The following is a 19,339-nucleotide window of genomic DNA, read 5'->3' as shown; positions in this document are numbered from 1 at the left end:
GTGTATTTACTTCCATTATTTGGCATTGTGGGCCGTGAAAAGGTGGACCTCTAAAAATATAATGTAAACCGCTTTAAAATTTCATGGTTATTTCCAAAGAGTGGGGGATTGAACTACACAGGAGCATAACAGGATGACACTTATGACCCACATTCAGTGAGTGAACAAACACCTGGTATTGTGATTCACACTCTCCGGCAACCAGCACACACACACACACACACAGATGGGGGATAAAAACAGAGTAGCTAATGGTGTGAACAGGAAGTCTACAGTATATGACCCCCTTTACACCTGGCATTAATATCCATTTTCTTTTCTTTTTTGTATCTGAAGCACAAGCGGTCAGCACTAAATATAGGTGGAGGTTTTCATTTGATCCCTTTCTCACTCGTGAGCTGCATAAAATGCATTTGTTCATTCAATGTTTGCTCCCGTGAAAGTGATGAAGAGTGTGACAACACAAGCGTTCACAGGAGACGCATTTGAAATGCATGTTAAAGGTTTAGTTTATTCTGTCATCATTTACTCAATCTCATGTTGTTCCAAAACCACAAGACTTTCGAAACACAAATGAAGATATTTTTAATGAAATCAGAGATTTCTGTCCCTCCATTGTAAGTCTATTCACCCAGTGGTGTAGTCTACGTGATACGCAGGTATACGCCGTATACCCACTAGGAAATGCCAAGTATTTCCGTATACCCACTAAAAAAAGCGTGAGGATACGTAACAACTTCGTTTTGTGACAGAACTTTCACACTTTCATTCATAAATTCACCGCGTCTGTGTTTGCAATGGACACAGATCAAATCGCGTGAATATTAAAAACTCAAAGAGACTGCAGTTGTTCAACGCGTCTCTGGGAATGAGCGCTCAATGTGTGCTCTACTACACACACTCACTGAAGCAAGCGCGTGCTTGTGTCAGCGCTTCACTGTAGCTATGTATGAGGACATGATGTAGCTACACATGACACATGTGACAGTATACTCACTACAAAAAACTAGACTACACCACTGGATTCACCCAAAACTCTGACGCTTCAAAACTCGTTTAATTCAAGTCTTCTGAAGAGACACGGTCACTTTATACGAAAAGCAGATTTAATTTAGGGTTTTATTCATATATAAACTATGATCAGTGAACTTACATAGAGCACATCACATATGGCGGATGGAAGCTCGAGCATGCTTGACACGAATGAATAGACTTTAGGAGGGACAGAAATCTCTCAGATTTCATCAAAGATTTCCTCATTTGTGTTCTTGAAGATGATTGAAAATCTTATTGAATTGATATGAGTAAATGATGAACGAACCCTTTACTAGCAGCAGCCGGCTGCATAAACTGCTTAGTCCAGTCTTACAAGTTTACTCGTAAAGTTTTTTTAGGACTTGTCATATGTTTTAAGTCGGTTACATAAAACCATAGATTGAATCTGCAGCTAGTTGGCTAGACTAGTTCAGGTGAAAGTGGTAATGGTAATTTGTCTGACTGAAAACACTGGGTAATGGACTGGTGCCAGTCACCTTGTGCTGGGTTAACTGTGTCTTGATCCTGTCTGGATCATTAGCGATCTCCAACTCTGAGTCCAGCGATCTCTCGGACTCTTCCAGCCACTCCATCAGTTTGTTCCAGGTCTCATGGAACTGCAAAAGACAAGAGAACGATAATCCATTTGTGTAGTTAGCAGTATATCATAGCATTTTTTTTGCCAGCCTGACGCCATACAGTTGCTTCTCACCACTGAACCACAGAGGATTTCATTCGGCTTTTTTTTTTTCATACTAAACAACAAAATAATTATTTTGTGTCCAAGAAGTTTGCTCAGAATCCATTACAGTTATTTGCATATATATTCACCCCCTCGCCCCAGGTTACTGTATTTTCTGGACTATAAGTCGCACTTTTTTTCATAGTTTGGCTGGTCCTGCGACTTATAGTCAGGTGCGTCTTATATATCAAAATTAATTAATACTGACCGAGATGAACCAAGAGAAAGCATTACCGTCTACAGCCGCGAGAGGGCGCTCTATTTAGCGGAGTCGTTCAGAAGCAACACAGAGGAAGAACTCAATGGATTCAGTGTTGAGGAGTGAGATCGGGAGCTTGGTGAACTTGCTGACCGGTAACTTGTTGGACTCACTGGCTAATGTTAATTTATCATATTTAGCCTCCCAGGTATATGTTCTTTATGCTATTGTGCAGCTGAATAACTGTTAATGTGTTACGCTAACACACCGGACACTATTCAGCAGTTGTTCTGTGTGCTGTTGTGGAGCTGAATAACTTGCCTTTCCAGATTAAATGTCTGTTCTTGGTCTTGGATTTTGTGAAATAAATGTCTAAATAAATGCGACTTATAGTCCAGTGTGACTTATATATGTTTGTTTGTTTTCCTCCTCATGCCATATTTTTTGACTGATGCGACTTATACTCCGGAGCGACTTATACTCCGGAAAATACGGTAGTGTTTTTTATTAGATGTGCCTTTGGCAGCAATTCCAGAAGTGTCTGTGTCGATACTGTAGGACTTTTTCAGTCCTGCACATCTGGCCACTGCAATGTTCCCCGTTCTTATTTGCGAGAGTGATCCGGCTCAGTCGGGCTGCACGGAGTTTGTGAGTGAAGTCCCCTCATAAATTCTCCATTGGACTGAGATCTGGACTTTGACTTGGCTACTCCAGGACATCAACAGTATTTTTTAAGCCATTCCTGTAAAGCTCTGGCTTTATTGTTGCATATGTCTTGCATGGACAATGCAGGGATTTCCCTGTACTTTCCTACATGTGTTTTATCCTGTACCCTCACAAGCCTTTTCACAGTCCGCCACAGAGAACAATCCCATAGCAATTATCTGCACCAGTGACGATTTAGGTGTTATATTAAAGAGTGTAAATAATAATAAAAATATATAAGTAAATAATGTATTATTAAATCTATAGTACTGTGCAAAAGTCTTAGACACGTTAGTATTTTCACCAAAATTGGTTTTAAGTCAGTTATTTGCATATTTTACTGTATAGTGTCAGTAGAAAATATCAGTTTACATTTCCAAACGTTCTTTTTGCCATTAATTGTAATAATCCAGTGAGATTTCTGTATGCACAAGGAGTCTGGCAACAGCCGGTGTGATCTGATCTCACCATCATCGAGTCTGTCTGTGATTACATGAAGAGAAAAAAAAACTAAACTGAGACCGAATAAATCCAGTAGAACTGCGGGAACGTCTCCAAGATGCTTGAAGAAACCTTCCTGCAAATCTCCCTGAAAAACTATGAGCGAGTGTACCTGGACTAAAGCTGTTTTAAATGCAAAAGGTGTTCACACCAAATATTGATTTGATTTAGTTAATAGAAGTTAATTAATAAATAAATTAAATTTATGATTTGAATGCATCCTCACTTCACGGCATTTTGACACAAGTGCCTTCAGTTTTTCACAGTACTGTTGCTTTGCTGATAGGTTTCTTCAAGCGTCTTGGAGACATTGCTGCAGTTCTTCTGGATTTAGTCTGTCTCAGTTTTGTTCATGTAATATGTGGAGCATTGGCTGCTGTCAGACTCCTTGTGCATGCAAAAATATCACTGGATTATTACAATTAAAATGAATGTATGGAAATGTAAACCGATATTTCCTACTGACACACTACAGCAAAATATATAATAGAACGAATTATCAGTGCAATTTTCAAATAAAATCATTTTCTGTTGAAAACCAGATTTTTTCCACAAAAATCTCTTTTTGTCCCAAAAATAAGTCTGGAAAATGGGGGGGTCGTCTTATATTCGGGTATATACGGTAATTTAAAATCACTTTGTAGAGATCTGTTTTAACTTTGACATTAAAGAGTCTCGCTTTGTTGATCAGTGGGAAAAAAAGTCCAATGAAGTCCACTGTGATTCAGCCTTCACTATAGAGACCGCGTGCTCTTGGAACGAGTTCGAGCACACGGGAGCATTTAGCGCACCTGTTTGGCACGTTTCCTGGCGTCGTCCAGCTGGCGTCCTCTCTCCACTGAGCGCTGAACCACCTTCTCCCAGCGGCCCTGGACGCTCAGCAGGAGGTTCTTGATCAACACCACATCTTGTTTCTGACTGAAGTACTTCAGGTGTGTTCCCGTCTTATCCAGCTCGATGATTTGATCCCGATGAGAGTTCACCTCGATCACAAACACCTGCAGAAATCCAGCAGATCCATTTTAGGAAACATAATTACGGGCATATTTCTTTCAACTGCAACAACATGGCTCAGAAGTCACAATGAAACCGAAGCGACAGATCTTTTCTATATTATGACGTACATCTGTTTCACGGATAATCCAAAAAGAAACAAAAAGTAAGGCGGGGACTGGGTTCTGTGCACCGGTTGCTGATTGGATGTTGAGATGTGGGTGTGGCACTCATCAGTGTATGCAGATGAGTCTGCATGGGCGGAGTTTAAGCACACTAAGGGTACGATTACACGACAACGATGTACTTCTTTGTGTTTTCCGCCTACAGACGAGATTCACACGGATCTGCGAAAATGAGTAAAGTCGCTGTATTCTGCTGTCAAGCCAGTAGTTGGCGATGTCACTTTGTAAAGAAACACTACGTGCCTATAGATTAAACACGTAAAACACATTACGTCACCGTTTCCACAAATTCACATTGCACTTTGAAACCTGTTTTCAAAAGATTTCGTTTTAAGGCCCCCGAAAAACAGTTGTCGTGTAAATAAACGGCCAAAATGCCATAAAGGTAAATTTTTTGTAGAAAATGGTTCTGTGTAAACGGGCCCTAAATCATTCTAGAGTCCTGCATTCGTCATCAAAGAGAAGACAAGTCTGTCATTTCACTAAAAGATCCAGTTACAAAATGTATATTTAAAATCACAAGGTCAAAACATTTATTTAAGTGTGCAGTCTGTAAGAATGACAACTAGTGGTCGAAATAGGTACTGCAGTCCAATTCAAAATATGCAACAGGAACGAGCGCAACGGACAATGAAAATTGGCAACGTCCAGTATCACAGACCAAAACAATCAAACATTCCAGCCTGGAAACACACATTTCAAAGTAAAATAACTGTCTGTACAAGTGTTCTTCAGAGAAACGAGTATGTGAACTAAGCATGTTTTCTCAATATAACATATTGCAAACATATTATGGTATTTTTATGCGTTAGTAGAGTGAAAAAGTTACATACAGCACCTTTAAATGAAACGTATGCATGGTCGATTACATGCATTTAGAAAATAGATAAGGTGTATTGACATCAAGTGTTACATCATGTCAGAGAGCACTGACCTTATGCTCGTCGATCTGGAACATGATGGTCTCGAGGATGAGAGAGGCTGGAGATATCATAGTGAGCGTCTGTTCGGCCTGGGTCAGCCAGTTGATGAAATCCTGCAGTGAGTTGTGGAAGTCTGTGGCCATCGCCAGAGCTTCCTCCAGTTTCACCTGTGGCCAATCACACACACACACACACACACATATTAAACAGGAACTATTGTACTTTTTTCCATGTTCATCTGTGTTTAGTGTGTAGTGTTGCTGTGTGATCATGAATAAGCTCCAGTTATTCTCTATATCAGCGTCAGTGTTTCTGAACTCCATTGTAGTCTTGAGTTTCTTCCGGGAACGAACACGTCACAATATTCCTCATTATAATAATTAATACGCAGAATAAAGGGGCGGGGCCTGGTTGAGTTAGCTAGTAGTGTGTTAAACTGCCGGTTATGGTAAGGGGCGGGACATATCCAAACACACTCGAAGCACTCGACCAATCACAACACACTGCTCCAGCCGACCAATCAGAGCACAGTGTGATTTTCACAAGGAGGGGCTTAATAGAGACAGGAAGTAAATAGAGCGTTACTGACAGACTGGGAAGAGAGGAGCCGCAACAATGGAGAATATGGGAAAAATAAATCAACATTCAAGCAAAAGTAGTCTAGTAGAGCCTGAAAACTACATCAAGACTTTTAAACCAAAGCCTTTTATCTCAGTTTAATGTACAGGGAGAACTACACGTCATTCGTAGGTTGACCTCCTTGAGCACTTTCACAGCATTAGTGTTTGAGCGACCTGACCGTAACCCTTGTTAGGCTTATTGCAGAGAATAGACCGGTTCGATAATAGAGGATGAGGGTGGAGGACTGTTCGGGAAATGTGTTTGAAAAACAACCCTTAGCAATGCTTACTAAGGCAGGTTAGTAACAAGATATGGCAAGACACCTCTTGAAATTTTGTGAAATATGATGTTAACTACTGGAGCATTTCCCTCCATTATCCTCGTGTCACTGATAGGCAGAGGAGGATATGAGACAGGACCTGCGATGATCTCATCAACGCCGGCAGCATGTGACTCCGCGTGTGTAATGTGATGTCTGGTTAGCATCACGTGTCAGGAGGTATTTTGGTGAAAGCTGCAAAACTTTAAAGGATGACTTCACTATGTTACGGATGACAAGAACTTGTGTGGTCAAAATCCTGTTGTAAACAGAGCAACCCCCAGATTCAACACAGCAAAATGACCCAAATCTAATTCACATTCATCAGCCCGTGAACAGCCAGATCTGATTCAGATATTATAGAAACCTTTTGTTTTCCATTGAATATATGCTAATTTTGAACTTTGAGAAATAGTACACCCAAAAACTGAACATGTGCTCATCACTTACTCACCCATGCTGTATTATTTAGCATTTACTCACCTATATGTTATAATATGACACAATCTTATCGTTTTAAAGCTGTTTATGCTGTTTTAAGCCTGTTTTATAACATACCTTTTAGGGGTGGAACGCTACATGTATTCGTATTGAACCGAATCGGTACGGGCGTCACGGTTCGGTGCTTGGATTTACACGGAGAAATTATTAATAATAATTAATGTAATGCGGAACTACTGTTAGAAACGCGGGTTCTGTAGCCCTGCCTTCAGCTAGGTCTGCGCTGTCTATGGGTGTGCGAGCCTCCGCTGACTGCGCGCGCGCCTCCCTACTTCGCGTTTGCCGGTGTATTCTTTGAAACGACAGGGTGCGACTCGGTGTAATTGTCCTCTAAACCATCAGGAATCAGCGGTGAGAAGAAGTCAGGTACACTCGTGAATGTTTATTTTAGTACACTTTAGTAGGCTACACCAAAACCACACTACAAAAGAATCGAGCAAAGCAGTAAACCAGATTATTCCTTGTGACATTAGAAGAAGAAAAAATGGATATGAGAACGTAACCTACAACTAAATTAACGTTATCTTACATCATTTCTAAACATTTTTATTTAGTTTTGTGAACCTTTTTATAAAACATGGCCATTTATTTTTATTTAAAGGGCTTATGTCTGCTATTGTAGGATCGTTTAGTTAATGTAAGCAACTCATTTAGACGCAAGAACTGTCTGCCGGTGCGGTGAGATGGACATGCTCGGCCAGATTCGGCTTGAAGTCGTGCATCTTCGGATGTGGAGCCGCGCGCGCTGTTACAAAAAAAGCCGTGCACTGCACACCGCCACGCGAATTGTGGCCTTGCGCACCCAACGCGCACGACCGCCCACACCGCAATGACGACATTTTTGCCGCGCGCACCTTCGCGCTCGTGCGTCCGCACATAAGAGATCTGTATTTTCAGTTTTATAGCTGATTGTCTTATTTTGTTTACATCTCACTTTACACACTTCAGGGCCGGCTGTCGCTGCTCAGGGGAGAGACTGTATAGTGGTAAAGCCTGAGACACGCACAATAAAAATAAGCTAATTGCCTTCTGCATTTTTGTTTTGCTTTTCCCTCCATTGTACCGAACCGTGATGTCTGAACCGAGGTATGAACCGAACCGTGACTTCTGTGTACCGTTCCACCCCTAATGCCTTTATGGTGTGGAAAAGAGTGCATTTTCTTTAATACTTTTGTGTGGCACACAAGAAAAAAAAAAAATCATACCGGTTTGGAATGACGACAAGGATGAGCAAATGAAGACAGAATTTGTGTTTTTGCCTCAACTATTCGCTTATAGACCACAGACAACTCGACTTTGTTCTGTACTGATTTATAACTCACTTTGGGCATGAGCTCAAGAGAAAACACATCAAAGCACAACACAAGCGAGTCAAACTGACGGGAAGAACACGGAGTACAGTGAGTACATCAGACTGTCCTCACCTTCCTCTCCATCACTTTGGCCTGAACACATTCCCACTTGTCCTGCAGGTTTCGTAGGTCCAGGTCAGTGGTGCTGTCTTGGCCCTCGGGGGTCAAGGCCAAAATCTGCTGCCCTCGCTGAAGAAGTTGCTTGTATATTTCCTCCTTCACTTCCAATGTAGTGCAGAGCTCCTACAAACACACAGACATCGTGATCACGGACAGCTGGACATAAGATTACTTTTCAAAGAGTGTACTGTACATATATTATTTATATATCAGCAGAAATGAGTGTGAAAAATCTATAAATCCACTTAAAAACATTCCATACATTTTTTTGTTGTTGTTGCACTTACATTTAAATAAAGCCAAAAAACGCTGTTGTGTTTTTCATCCCCATGTTAGATTAAAACTATTTCAGACTTTTTTCTTCTATGCAACACAAAATTAGATTTTACAGAATCTCCTAGCTGCTCTTTTCCATACAAAGAAATCAGAGACCAGTCCAGCTCCAAACATAATCATAAATGTATTTAATAAAACTCACACTCTATATTTCAATAATCATATGTTGCTTTTGTTATTATTACAACTCAATTCTGGTCACTATTTTGCATGGAAAAGAGAGATTTGTCATGCTGTATTCAGAAAAAAAATAAAGTCATGTTGGTTTGTATTGTCATGAGTAAATGATACCAAACTGTTCCATTTGGAGAGAATTATTCCTCTAAACAAGGCTTTCCTGACAAACATTCTCTAATAGCAAACTGTTTTCAATAAATCTATGAATTATAAAACAAACATCGAGTCCGTTATCTGTTCAAGGCTTGCCATGCGTGTGTTAAACTCATACCAGATGTGTGTTGAGCTGCTCTCGGGCCGTGTCTGGTAATCCTCCCAGGGCTTTTGATGCTAACAGCTGACGCTCCGTGACTTTCAGCCACTGCTGCATGTCTTCAATCTCGCCATGGAAACCTTGAGCCTAGAAAGCAGATCCGCCAGCGTCACAATAGAGTTCACACACTCAGAACACAGGCTTGATTAATGAGCGCAGATTATTAGCCTTAAAAATGGCCAAATCTCAAACGAGAACAATGGTGTCTAGAGGAAAAGAGTCAACGCAATACATTTTTTAACAGAATGTCTCGGGTTGAAATCTATGGAGCAAGTGTGCAAAAATATAAATTGTAAGCAAAAACGTTTTTTACAATTTCTTAAAACTAGGGCTGTCAAAATGAACGTGTTAACGCATACAATATTTTTTTTCAATTTGACGCGGAAAAAAATATTTAACGCAATTAACGCAGCATCTGTTTTTTTCCGTCATCCTTTGGCAAGCATTACATTGTATGATCACACTCTTATTCATGCAATTCCCATGCGATAACACACAAAAGAGAACGCAGTGCGGTACTAGCGTGCACGTCTGTGACACACACAGCTTAAGACAAACACACACACATTTATGCCAATTTTTATTTCATTTTTGATTAAACTGTCAAATTTGTATATACCAATACATAATTAAAATGCAAGTACTCTGAAATAGAGAGTATAAAAACTGAGTGACTCTAGTGTATTTAATCTTCAATAAACACAGCTCATTAATTCCATTCACTCCCACCTAAAAACGGGTGCGCGACTGCGCGCACGTGGGCTGAGCCAGTAATAGCGGCGGTAGTCATGGCGACGGAGAGTGACAGTCGCGCAAGCCAATCACTTGTTTCGTCCCGGTAGGAATTAATGAGCTGTGTTTTTTGAAGATTAAATACACTATTGTCACTCAATTTCTATACTCTCTTTTTCAAAATACTTACATTTTAATTATGTATTGGTGTATAAAGACAGTTTAAGCCAATTTGAAAAAAAGTTTGTTAGACAATTCTTACCTACACAACCTTTAAAATATAGGCTACTGTATTTATGTTGTTTCTACATTTATTTGGAGATTAAATGCAAAATTATTACAATATAAATACATATTAAAAACTTTAATGTTAGGTGTGATAAATAGAGATTAATTACAGAAAAATACATTTAAAAAATGATCGATTGACAGCATTAATTAAAACAAAACAAACTTATTTGTCATTTAGTTATTATTAATTGCACATGTCAAGAATTCATCTGGACATTTAAGTAAAAATTAGGAAATTTATGTCCTTTGTAATTGTTCCTAAATGTTAGTTTGTAAAGTGATTCAGGCGTTCACACATTAAAGCAAACTCTGTGAGCGAGAGCATGTGGACGCTGAACTCTTTACTGCTTCTCTTTCACATTCTTCAAGATTAAGAGAGGAGCTTTTTGGCCTCATGTTGAGAACATCATCAATCATATCTCCCTTTTAGGAAGCGCTGTGGCCGTGAGACTGCAGAGGGTTTCCAGGCCTTCGTCTGGCTGGTATTCTCTCCTGACCTGCAGTAAAGCACTGTCCAGAAGCTGCCACCTCTGCTCAGTCTTCTCCAGGACCGTCTTCCAGCGCTGGTTGAGGTTCTCCAGCTTGACCTGAAGACCGCTGGCCTCCTCTCCAGCGCTGGAGTCCACGAGCTCCCTGCCCGCCGCGTTCACCGCCTCCACCGTGCTCTTGTGGGCCAGCACGTCGTTCTGCAACACCTAGAGAACGCAAAGACCGTGAGATCCACAATGCCTGTGGACATCTGAGTGGTTCTGACCGCATTATTCAACTTATTTGCATAGCGCTTTTCACAATACACATCATTTCAAAGCAGCTTTACAGAAAACACATGCGTCCACATTACAATTCAGAGTGATCTGTTATCAGAGATGTGCATGTACAAAATCACAGTTAGTGAAAAAGGTATTAATTTAAACAATGTAATAATTTTATGCAGAAACAATGAGCTCACTGAAGTAATGAATACTTGTGTGTTAGTGTAAAAGCGTGCAGCATTGGTGCGCTTGTGTCGCTGGGACGTACGTGGTGCTTTGCCAGCTCGATCTCGATGGCTTTGGGGTCGCCGCAGGTCTTCTTCTGTTCACTGAGAAGCTCTTCAGTATGAGTGAGCCAAGCCAGAAGTTCATCCAGAGCGTGCTGGAACTGCCCGAGAGCCAACAGCGCACCCTCCAGCTTGTGCTGCGAGAGACCAGGACACACAACACACATTACAACCACATCCTGGACCACAAACCCAGTCTGGAGCCGCACGGGTATATCTGTGGCAATAGCCAACAATACAATAGACAACAATAGCCATCACTGTATGGGTCAAAATTATCCATTTTTATTTTATGCCAAAAATCATTAGGATATTAAGTAAAGATCATGTTCCATGAAGATATTTAGTAAATATCCTACCGTAAATATATAAAACATGTATTTTTGTGAGTGAATGCAGCACAATCGTGAACATAAATGCACAACTTTAAAGGAGATTTTCTCAATGTTAAAAATGTTTTGTTCCCTCAGATTCCAGATTTTCAATAGTTGAACTCGGCCAAATATTGTCCAATCTTAACAATCCACACATCAATGGAAAGCTTATTTATTCAGCTTTCAGATTATGTATAATCTCAAGTTAAAAAAAATTACCCATGTGACTGGTTTTGTGGTCCAGAGTCACAAATTTATTTGAAAACAATCAGCATTTGAAAATATGTAACATTACAGAAAATGTGTTTCAATGTTGCTTTGCAATGTCTTTAATATTGCAAAAATACTAGTTTAAAGTCGACATGAACAGGCCTGCCGCCATTCATTTTGTGCTGACTGTTAATTGTCATACAAAAAAAATTGTGATTAATGACTCTGTTGTGTTCATGTGACTTGATTTGATTTGATAAAAATTTTCAATTTCGATAAAATTATTTTTTGTTTTACTTGGAATCCTATATAATACAATAATAAAAATTATAATAAAATAATCCCATATGATTCACTTCAATGCTGTACATATTGATGTTCATATAATATAATAATATAACATAATTTAATATAATACCATTCCTATAAGGAAGACCTTTGACCTTAGATCTTTGTGTACTTTATAACCATTTTTTAAATTATTCTTTATTCCCTCTTTATTCTTTTCTACTCATGCATTTGATGACTTTTCTTCAAACGCTTAAATAATCTTTTATGTGAAAGGGAGAATGTGATTGATTTAAACTTCACAATATTGATTAATCGTCTGATCATGGTTATATAATCTGATCGCAATTATTTGAGATAACTGCAATAATTGTGAAGTTTAAATCAATCACATTCTCTCTTTCACATAAAAGATGATTTACGCGTTTGAAGAAAAGTCATCAAATGCATGAGTAGAAAAGAATAAAGTAATTAAAAAATGGGCCGATTTGCTTTCATAATTACAATCCAATCAATTCCCAACGGATCAAATCTGACCCTGTTGTATGCTGAGATGCATCACATTAACAGACAGCAGTTCACATCGACTGAAGTGTAGACGTCAGTGTCAGACCTGTCTGTTGATGATCTTTTTGTCCAGGTTTTCCCAGAGCATCTTCAGCTCACTCATCGGCTCCAGGATGGACGTCCGGTCGGTTTCCTCGAACACCTTCTTCAGCAGGAGCCCGGCCTGATGGTTCAGTCTCTCCATCTCGATCTGGAGCTGGTACGCGTCGCCTTTGAACTCCTTCACACACACACACAACACACACACGTTAAGTCAAGTCATCTTCATTTATACAGCGCTTTTAACAATATTGTTTCAAAGCTGCTTTACAGAGATAAACTGATAATTTAAGGTAACAGATTGTTTTGTCTTTATAGCGGTTCTTGAATAAAGATATTTTCCAGCTAAAGTTAGTTTTGATTGATTCACTTCCGTCGAAACGATCATTAGTTATTAAATTAGAGACCGCTAAGACGACACCGTTCTCTCTACACAGACTTTAAACTGAACCTGTGAGAAACACTGATGGCGCTCACGTGCGCATCAAGAATTAATTCTATAGTTATGTGCGTTTGAATATATGTGCGCAGGTTTGTAATTCTCTACAATCTAAGATTTAACAAACTACTTATCCTGCCACACATTACATGATGAGAGACAATTCAGATTTTTGTCCTATAATCAACATAACACACTACCAGGCTATTGTGAACCGTCTAGTGAATTCTTGGGAACTGAATACAAATGAAATCTTGGACTAAAAGCATGTTGGTTCACCTGTAAACCATTTAAAAAACATTTTCAATTGTGTGGGCTTAACCCCACTGTGTAAGAAGCAGCAACTGAACGTCAGTGTGTAAACACAGCTGTGTGTGGTCGGTCGGCTCCATTATATTCATGAAACAATCCAAAATGAAAGGGACTGGAGATAAATAGCTCTAAACTTTGATCTGATCACTATGACTAACATAAAGCACTGTGTCATGGGTATGAGAAAACGTCCCACACACACACACACACACACAACACATGAATACCTTCAGCTCCTCGATCTGCTGTTTCACAGTCTCCAGGTCTGTGCCCACGGGCGACATCGAGTCCAGTTTGCTCTCCGTAATATCCACAGAGTCGAACATGTTCTGCAGAGAAGGGAAAGTATTGTCACAGACGGCACAACATCGAGTCGGGTTTCACTCGACACAAGTGTGGCTCAGATGACAGAGACCATGGACAAAAGTCACACCGAAACCAATAGTTTTGGGAAAGCAAGTGCCACTGGTTCATATTCACTTTGGTTCCTTTATAAGAGATACAACATCCATTACTCAGCACGTGAACTAATCATCCGCTTAAAGGGGCTTTATGTATATAACCTTCATGTGTTGATCACTTCTTGTGTTGCCAACGTGTGAACAGCTGATAACAGGACTTTACAAAAGCGAGACCTTCACTGACTTCCTACACTATAAAAAAAATTTGGTTTAACTTAAAAAAGCAAGTTACCTTGTTGCCTTAAAATTTTGAGTTCGTTGTAATAAAAAAATTTAGTTAATACAATGAAGAAGAATGGTTTAATAAACAGAAACTAAAAATAATGTTATTTTCACACATTAGTTATCAAAGTTGATTTGACAAAAGATCAAAAGTTGTGATAACAAATCATGTAGGTCATCTATGATATTATATATTATACATATATTTTTTACAGTAGGTTATATATGAAAGCCTCAAGACTGATTTTTATATGAAGGACTCGGGTCGGTTTCACTGGGAAAATTCAAAGTGTTTCCCTTTATGACGTAGTGTGGTCACTATAGTAATAACAGTTAATTATGCATAATTATAAGCAAATAATTCTAAACCAAACCCTAACGCTATAGTAAGTACATGTTGTTAATTAATATTACACAGTATTTTTTTATGTAATTACACTGTAATAAAGTGTGTCCAATTCATGTAATACTTGATTTTCCTTTAAGAACATATTCAGCATGACAGGCGATCAGACAGTGCCGACTCAAGAGGTTTCCAACAGTGTGTGTGTGTGTGTGTGTGTGTGTGTGTGTGTGTGTGTGTGTGTGTGTGTGTGTGTGTGTGTGTGTGTGTGTGTGTGTGTGTGTGATTAACCTGGAGACTGTCCTGGAACTGAACCGCAGTCTGCATGGCTTCCTCCAGAGTCTCGACTCGCTCCTTCCATGTCTTGTTCAGGGTTTCCCAAGCGGAGTTCACCTGTGGGCCGAGCGAGATGCGGTCAGACAGTGTGCCGCCGGACTCATCCAGTAACACCACCAACATGTACAGCAAAAATTAACCATCGTTATTATGATTTTATCTATTCATTGATAAACTCCATGGAAAATTCCACCAAAACAAAAGTGAAGAACATTTCTCACGTTTTTGTGAGCGGAGTGTCACTGAGAGACTAATGTTTGTTCACTCTTTATGATTTTTATAATACTATCATATTTTTATAATAAACCTAATTAGGGTTAATCTTAAGCCTAATCCTGCTTACACATTTAATGCTGGATAGACTTGCTGAAGTTCCTCATTTTTAAACGCATTAAAAAACACTTTACAATATTAAGTTTCATTTGTTAACTTTAGTTAATGTATTAACCAACCGGAACAAACAATGAAAAATACATTTTTACTATATTAGTTCATCTTTGTTAACATTAGTTAATACAAATACAGCTGTTCATTGTTTGTTCATGTTAGTTCACAGTGCATTAACTAATGTTAACCTTTGATTTTAATAACGTATTAATAAATGTTGAAATTAACATTAACTCAGATTATTACCGTAAATGCTGTAAAAGTGCAGTTTATTATTAGTTCATGCTAACTAATGTAGTTAACTAATGTTATCTAATGAAACCTTTGTGTAAAGTGTTACCAAAAACACTTTTAAAACATGCAAAAGGAATGCTTACAAATATCTACCATGGTAACCATAGTTTAAAAAAAAACATAGTATCTACAGTTTTTTCCATAATAAACTCAACTTATTTTTAGCAAATATAAATAAATAAAGATTCTGAAAGTGTACATCATAAATACATTATGATTTTACTTTAGATTTGCTGACGTGGATACTGGAGGGAAGACACAGAAATGTGCGCGGGAAGCGGGAGAAAGAAATCACTCGTGTCCTCCCGCAAAACATAATCATCTAATAATAACAGCAAGTCTGTAACTGGAGATCTGAAGCATCGTGTGTGTGTGTGTGTGTGTGTGTGTGTGTGTGTGTGTGTGTGTGTGTGTGTGTGTGTGTGTATAGCCGCCCGGAACGACACAGAATCTAACCGGACCGGGACAAATCAGTGTAAAATATAGAGGAAATGTTAGAGGTTGAGATTGGGGAAACAGGTTATATTCTATATCTTAGTAATATACCAGATTCAGTAAAAAATAGGAATACATATTTACTGAGGAGACTACTAGCAACAGCAATAAAGCGATTACTTTTGGCGTTAATGAACATCTTCCCCAACCAGAACTCAATGGGAACAAATTCTCACAGAAATGTATAAAATGGAAAGACTAAAATTCAAGTTAAGACCACAAGAAGAGACTTTTGAAAAACACTGTGGAAATGGACAACACGTATATCAAAACAGAGAGAAAAATGTATGCATATTCATATTTCTATCACACATGAGAGAATATTACTTAAAGCTGCATGAAAGTATGGCTATGGACATATTATTTGTTTGAATGTATGTATATGTATGTGTTTCTATAATCATGACTTTTTTTTTACTCAAGGATCTCTTGTATACGGAAGAGGATTAGGGCCAAGCAATAATAAAATAATAAAACCATCTTGAGATTAAAGTCATTATAATGCGAAATTAAACTCGTTAAATTTCGAGAGAAAAAAAGTTGAAATACAATCTTGAGAATAAACGAATTAAATTTCATCGATTTAGTCTACATTTTTTCCGAAAATTCTCTAAAGTTAGCAAGTTTTTTTCTCGAAACACAACGACTTTATTCTCGATATTGAATTCGTTTATTCTCAAGATTGTATTTCGACTTTTTTCTCCTCGAAATTTAACGAGTTTAATTTCGCATTATAATGACTTTAATCTCGAGATGGTTTTATTTTTTATTATTGCTTGGCCCTAATCCTCTTCCGTACTTGTACTAGCCGAATATGGATTTCTTTTTTTATTTATTTTTTATGTTACATTTTGAAATATTTTCCATGTAAATACCCATGAAGCTGTGTTGACTGTTTGTCTTTGTTCTGAAAAGTTCTATAAAAATAAAGTGTAAAACCTCCTCCTATAAGCTTTAGCGGGAGGGAACGGGACACAACGGGACTTTAACGGGATGAAATCTTGTCGATCCCGCACAGACCTCTGCTTTCGTGAGCAATTGTTCTCCAGAGCATCATTACCTCGTCTATACTCTTCTTGATGACTGGTTTATCAGGTTCTCCACACGCCGTCATGAGCTCGGCCCCCAGATTCTGGACCACGTTCAGTTCCTCCTGCAGCCCGTCGATCTCTTCTCTGAAGCTCTGTGGAGCAAAACAACGAGTGTGAGGCTGCTGACTGAGCACCAGCTGTAATACGAGCCTCTGCTGTGACTCCTCAGACCTCCACACACTCCTGCTGCTGCTTGACCACTGACGGGTCCACTCCAGGCTCCTCCAGCTCTCTCAGGAGATCCTGCGAGTCCTTGATGGTGACGATGAGCGCGCAGTGATCACACCAGAACTTCTCCGCTAGGTCCATGACATCCAGGAGCTTGGCCTCTCTCTCCTCCAGAAGAGCTTGGATGTCACTCCACAGGAACACCATCTGGTCCAGCTTGTCTTGAACAGCTTCAGATCAAACAGTAGCAGAGAGACATCAGCATGTCCAGAAACACACACATTCTGGCACAGTGCCTTCAAACCGCACAACAGGGTTATTATAGTTAACTAAAATCATTCAAAAAACGTTGTTACTAAACATAAAAGTTAACTGAAAAAAAAAAATGTTTAAGCATTTTAATTAATTTTTAACATTATGTATTAAAATAAGTGAAGCACCAGAAAGAAAAATCTGGGCCTAAAATTTAATTGAAAACTTTTTTATATTACACATTTTATTTAAATTCATAAATTTTAGTGATGCACCGAAATAAATTCCATTTTTTGTTAATATAAACATTTAACCAATGGCTGGTATAACTTTTTTTTCATGACGTTTATTCAAACATTAATTAAATAATGAAGACATCACTAACAGGTTATGTAAATATATAATGAATATGTAATGTAGTGCATGTTTTGTTGCAATTTTTTAGCAAATGCAAATTAACTAACTTTTATGTTTGAGTTTATTCATTTAAAGGGGGGGTATAATGCCCTTTTCACAAGATGTAAAATAAGTCTCTGATGTCCCCAGAGAGTGTGTGTGAAGTTTTAGCTCAAAATACCCCACATATATTTTTATACAGCATGTTAAAATTGTCACTTTTTGAGGGTGAACTTTTTGAACATAAAAGGCTAAAAGTTTTGAAGTCTTCAGTGTGTGTGAGGTAAAAGGACACAAGCTCTTGAAGCTCCGCCCCCTGTGCCGGGAGCAGCAGCTCATTTGCATTTAAAGGGACACACAAAATGGTGTGTTTTTGCTCACCCTCAAAAAGTGGCAATTTTAACATGCTATATAACAATATCTGTGGGGTATTTTGAGCTAAAACTTCACATACACACTCAGAGACTTACATCTTTACATCTTGTGAAAAGGGCATTATACCACCCCTTTAAAAAATATAAAATAAAAACGAATTGTAAGTAAAATATGAATAAAAACTCAAGCTCCAGCATCGCTACCTTTGGCGGAGAGGTCCTTGTCGGCTCCTTCTGAGCGCGCGATCATCTCCTCTCCTCGCTCTCTGAGCGTCTCGTACGAGGGCTGAAGCTTCTCCAGGTCTACAGTCACGGCTCTGTTCTCGGAGATCTGCTCTCGGATCTTCTCCACCTCCACAGAGATGGACGGAGGCTGGCGCAGGCGTTCAGAGATGCGCTCCAGAGACTCCAGCATCGGCTCGATCTTATCATGGAACTGTGGAGAGCGTTCATTACCAGAGTCATTTGAATACGTACACTACCGCTCAAGGTTTTTTTTATGTTTTTGAAGGAAGCCTCTTTATGCTGCTCACTAAGGCAGTATTTATTCAACAAAATTTCACAATATTTCTATATTATTATATTAATTTTAAACTACTGTTTTCTATGTGATTATATAGTAAAATGTAATTTATTCCTGTGATCAAAGCTGAATTTCCAGCATCATTACAGTGTCACATGATCCTTCAGAAATCACTCTAATATGATGATTTGCCACTCAAGAAACATTTTTGCTACTTAATATTTTTTTGTGAAAACCATGATGCACTACTATTCAAAAGTTTGGGGTAAGTAAACTTTTATTAAGCAAGTACAGGTGAAACTCGAAAAAAAATTATATTGTGCAAAAGTTAATTTATTTCAGTAATTCAACTTAAAAGGTGAAACTAATATATTATATAGACTCATTACATGCAAAGTGAGATATTTCAAGCCTTTATTTGTTACAATTTTGATTATTATGGCTTATAGAAAACCCCAAATTCAAAATTTGAATATTGTGAAAAGGTTTTCATAACCTGTGCCATAATCATCAACATTATAACAAATAAAGGCTTGAAATATCTCACTTTGCATGTAATGAGTCTATATAATATATTAGTTTCACCTTTTAAGTTGAACTTTTGCACCATATTCTAATTTTTCGAGTTTCATCTGTATGCATTAAATTGATCAAAAGTGAAAGATATTCATAATCTTACAAAAG

The 19,339-nt window shown here is 38.5% G+C and overlaps 1 protein-coding gene across 6 annotated transcripts in view; it reads right to left on the bottom strand.

The window, feature by feature from the left end:
- dst (dystonin) overlaps positions 1–19,339 on the bottom strand; it is a 223,074-nt gene that overhangs the window by 22,850 nt on the left and 180,885 nt on the right. For all 6 annotated transcript variants that reach the window (XM_079634661.1, XM_079634663.1, XM_079634664.1 and 3 more), the window contains 13 exons: positions 18,337–18,568; positions 17,114–17,340; positions 16,912–17,034; positions 14,631–14,732; positions 13,541–13,642; positions 12,570–12,743; positions 11,066–11,221; positions 10,543–10,740; positions 8,981–9,109; positions 8,149–8,319; positions 5,295–5,450; positions 3,974–4,180; positions 1,533–1,652 (listed from right to left, as the gene is read on the bottom strand). In XM_079634661.1, the coding sequence (XP_079490787.1) occupies positions 1,533–1,652; positions 3,974–4,180; positions 5,295–5,450; positions 8,149–8,319; positions 8,981–9,109; positions 10,543–10,740; positions 11,066–11,221; positions 12,570–12,743; positions 13,541–13,642; positions 14,631–14,732; positions 16,912–17,034; positions 17,114–17,340; positions 18,337–18,568 (2,097 nt within the window). The remainder of the gene's footprint in view (positions 1–1,532; positions 1,653–3,973; positions 4,181–5,294; positions 5,451–8,148; positions 8,320–8,980; positions 9,110–10,542; positions 10,741–11,065; positions 11,222–12,569; positions 12,744–13,540; positions 13,643–14,630; positions 14,733–16,911; positions 17,035–17,113; positions 17,341–18,336; positions 18,569–19,339) is intronic.

This window comes from Phoxinus phoxinus (assembly GCF_949152265.1).
Source record: "Phoxinus phoxinus genome assembly, chromosome: 14".
Classification (NCBI taxonomy): Eukaryota; Metazoa; Chordata; class Actinopteri; order Cypriniformes; family Leuciscidae; genus Phoxinus; species Phoxinus phoxinus.
Note: the sequence above shows the minus strand (reverse complement) of the source record. Positions and strands in the feature narration are given on the sequence as shown.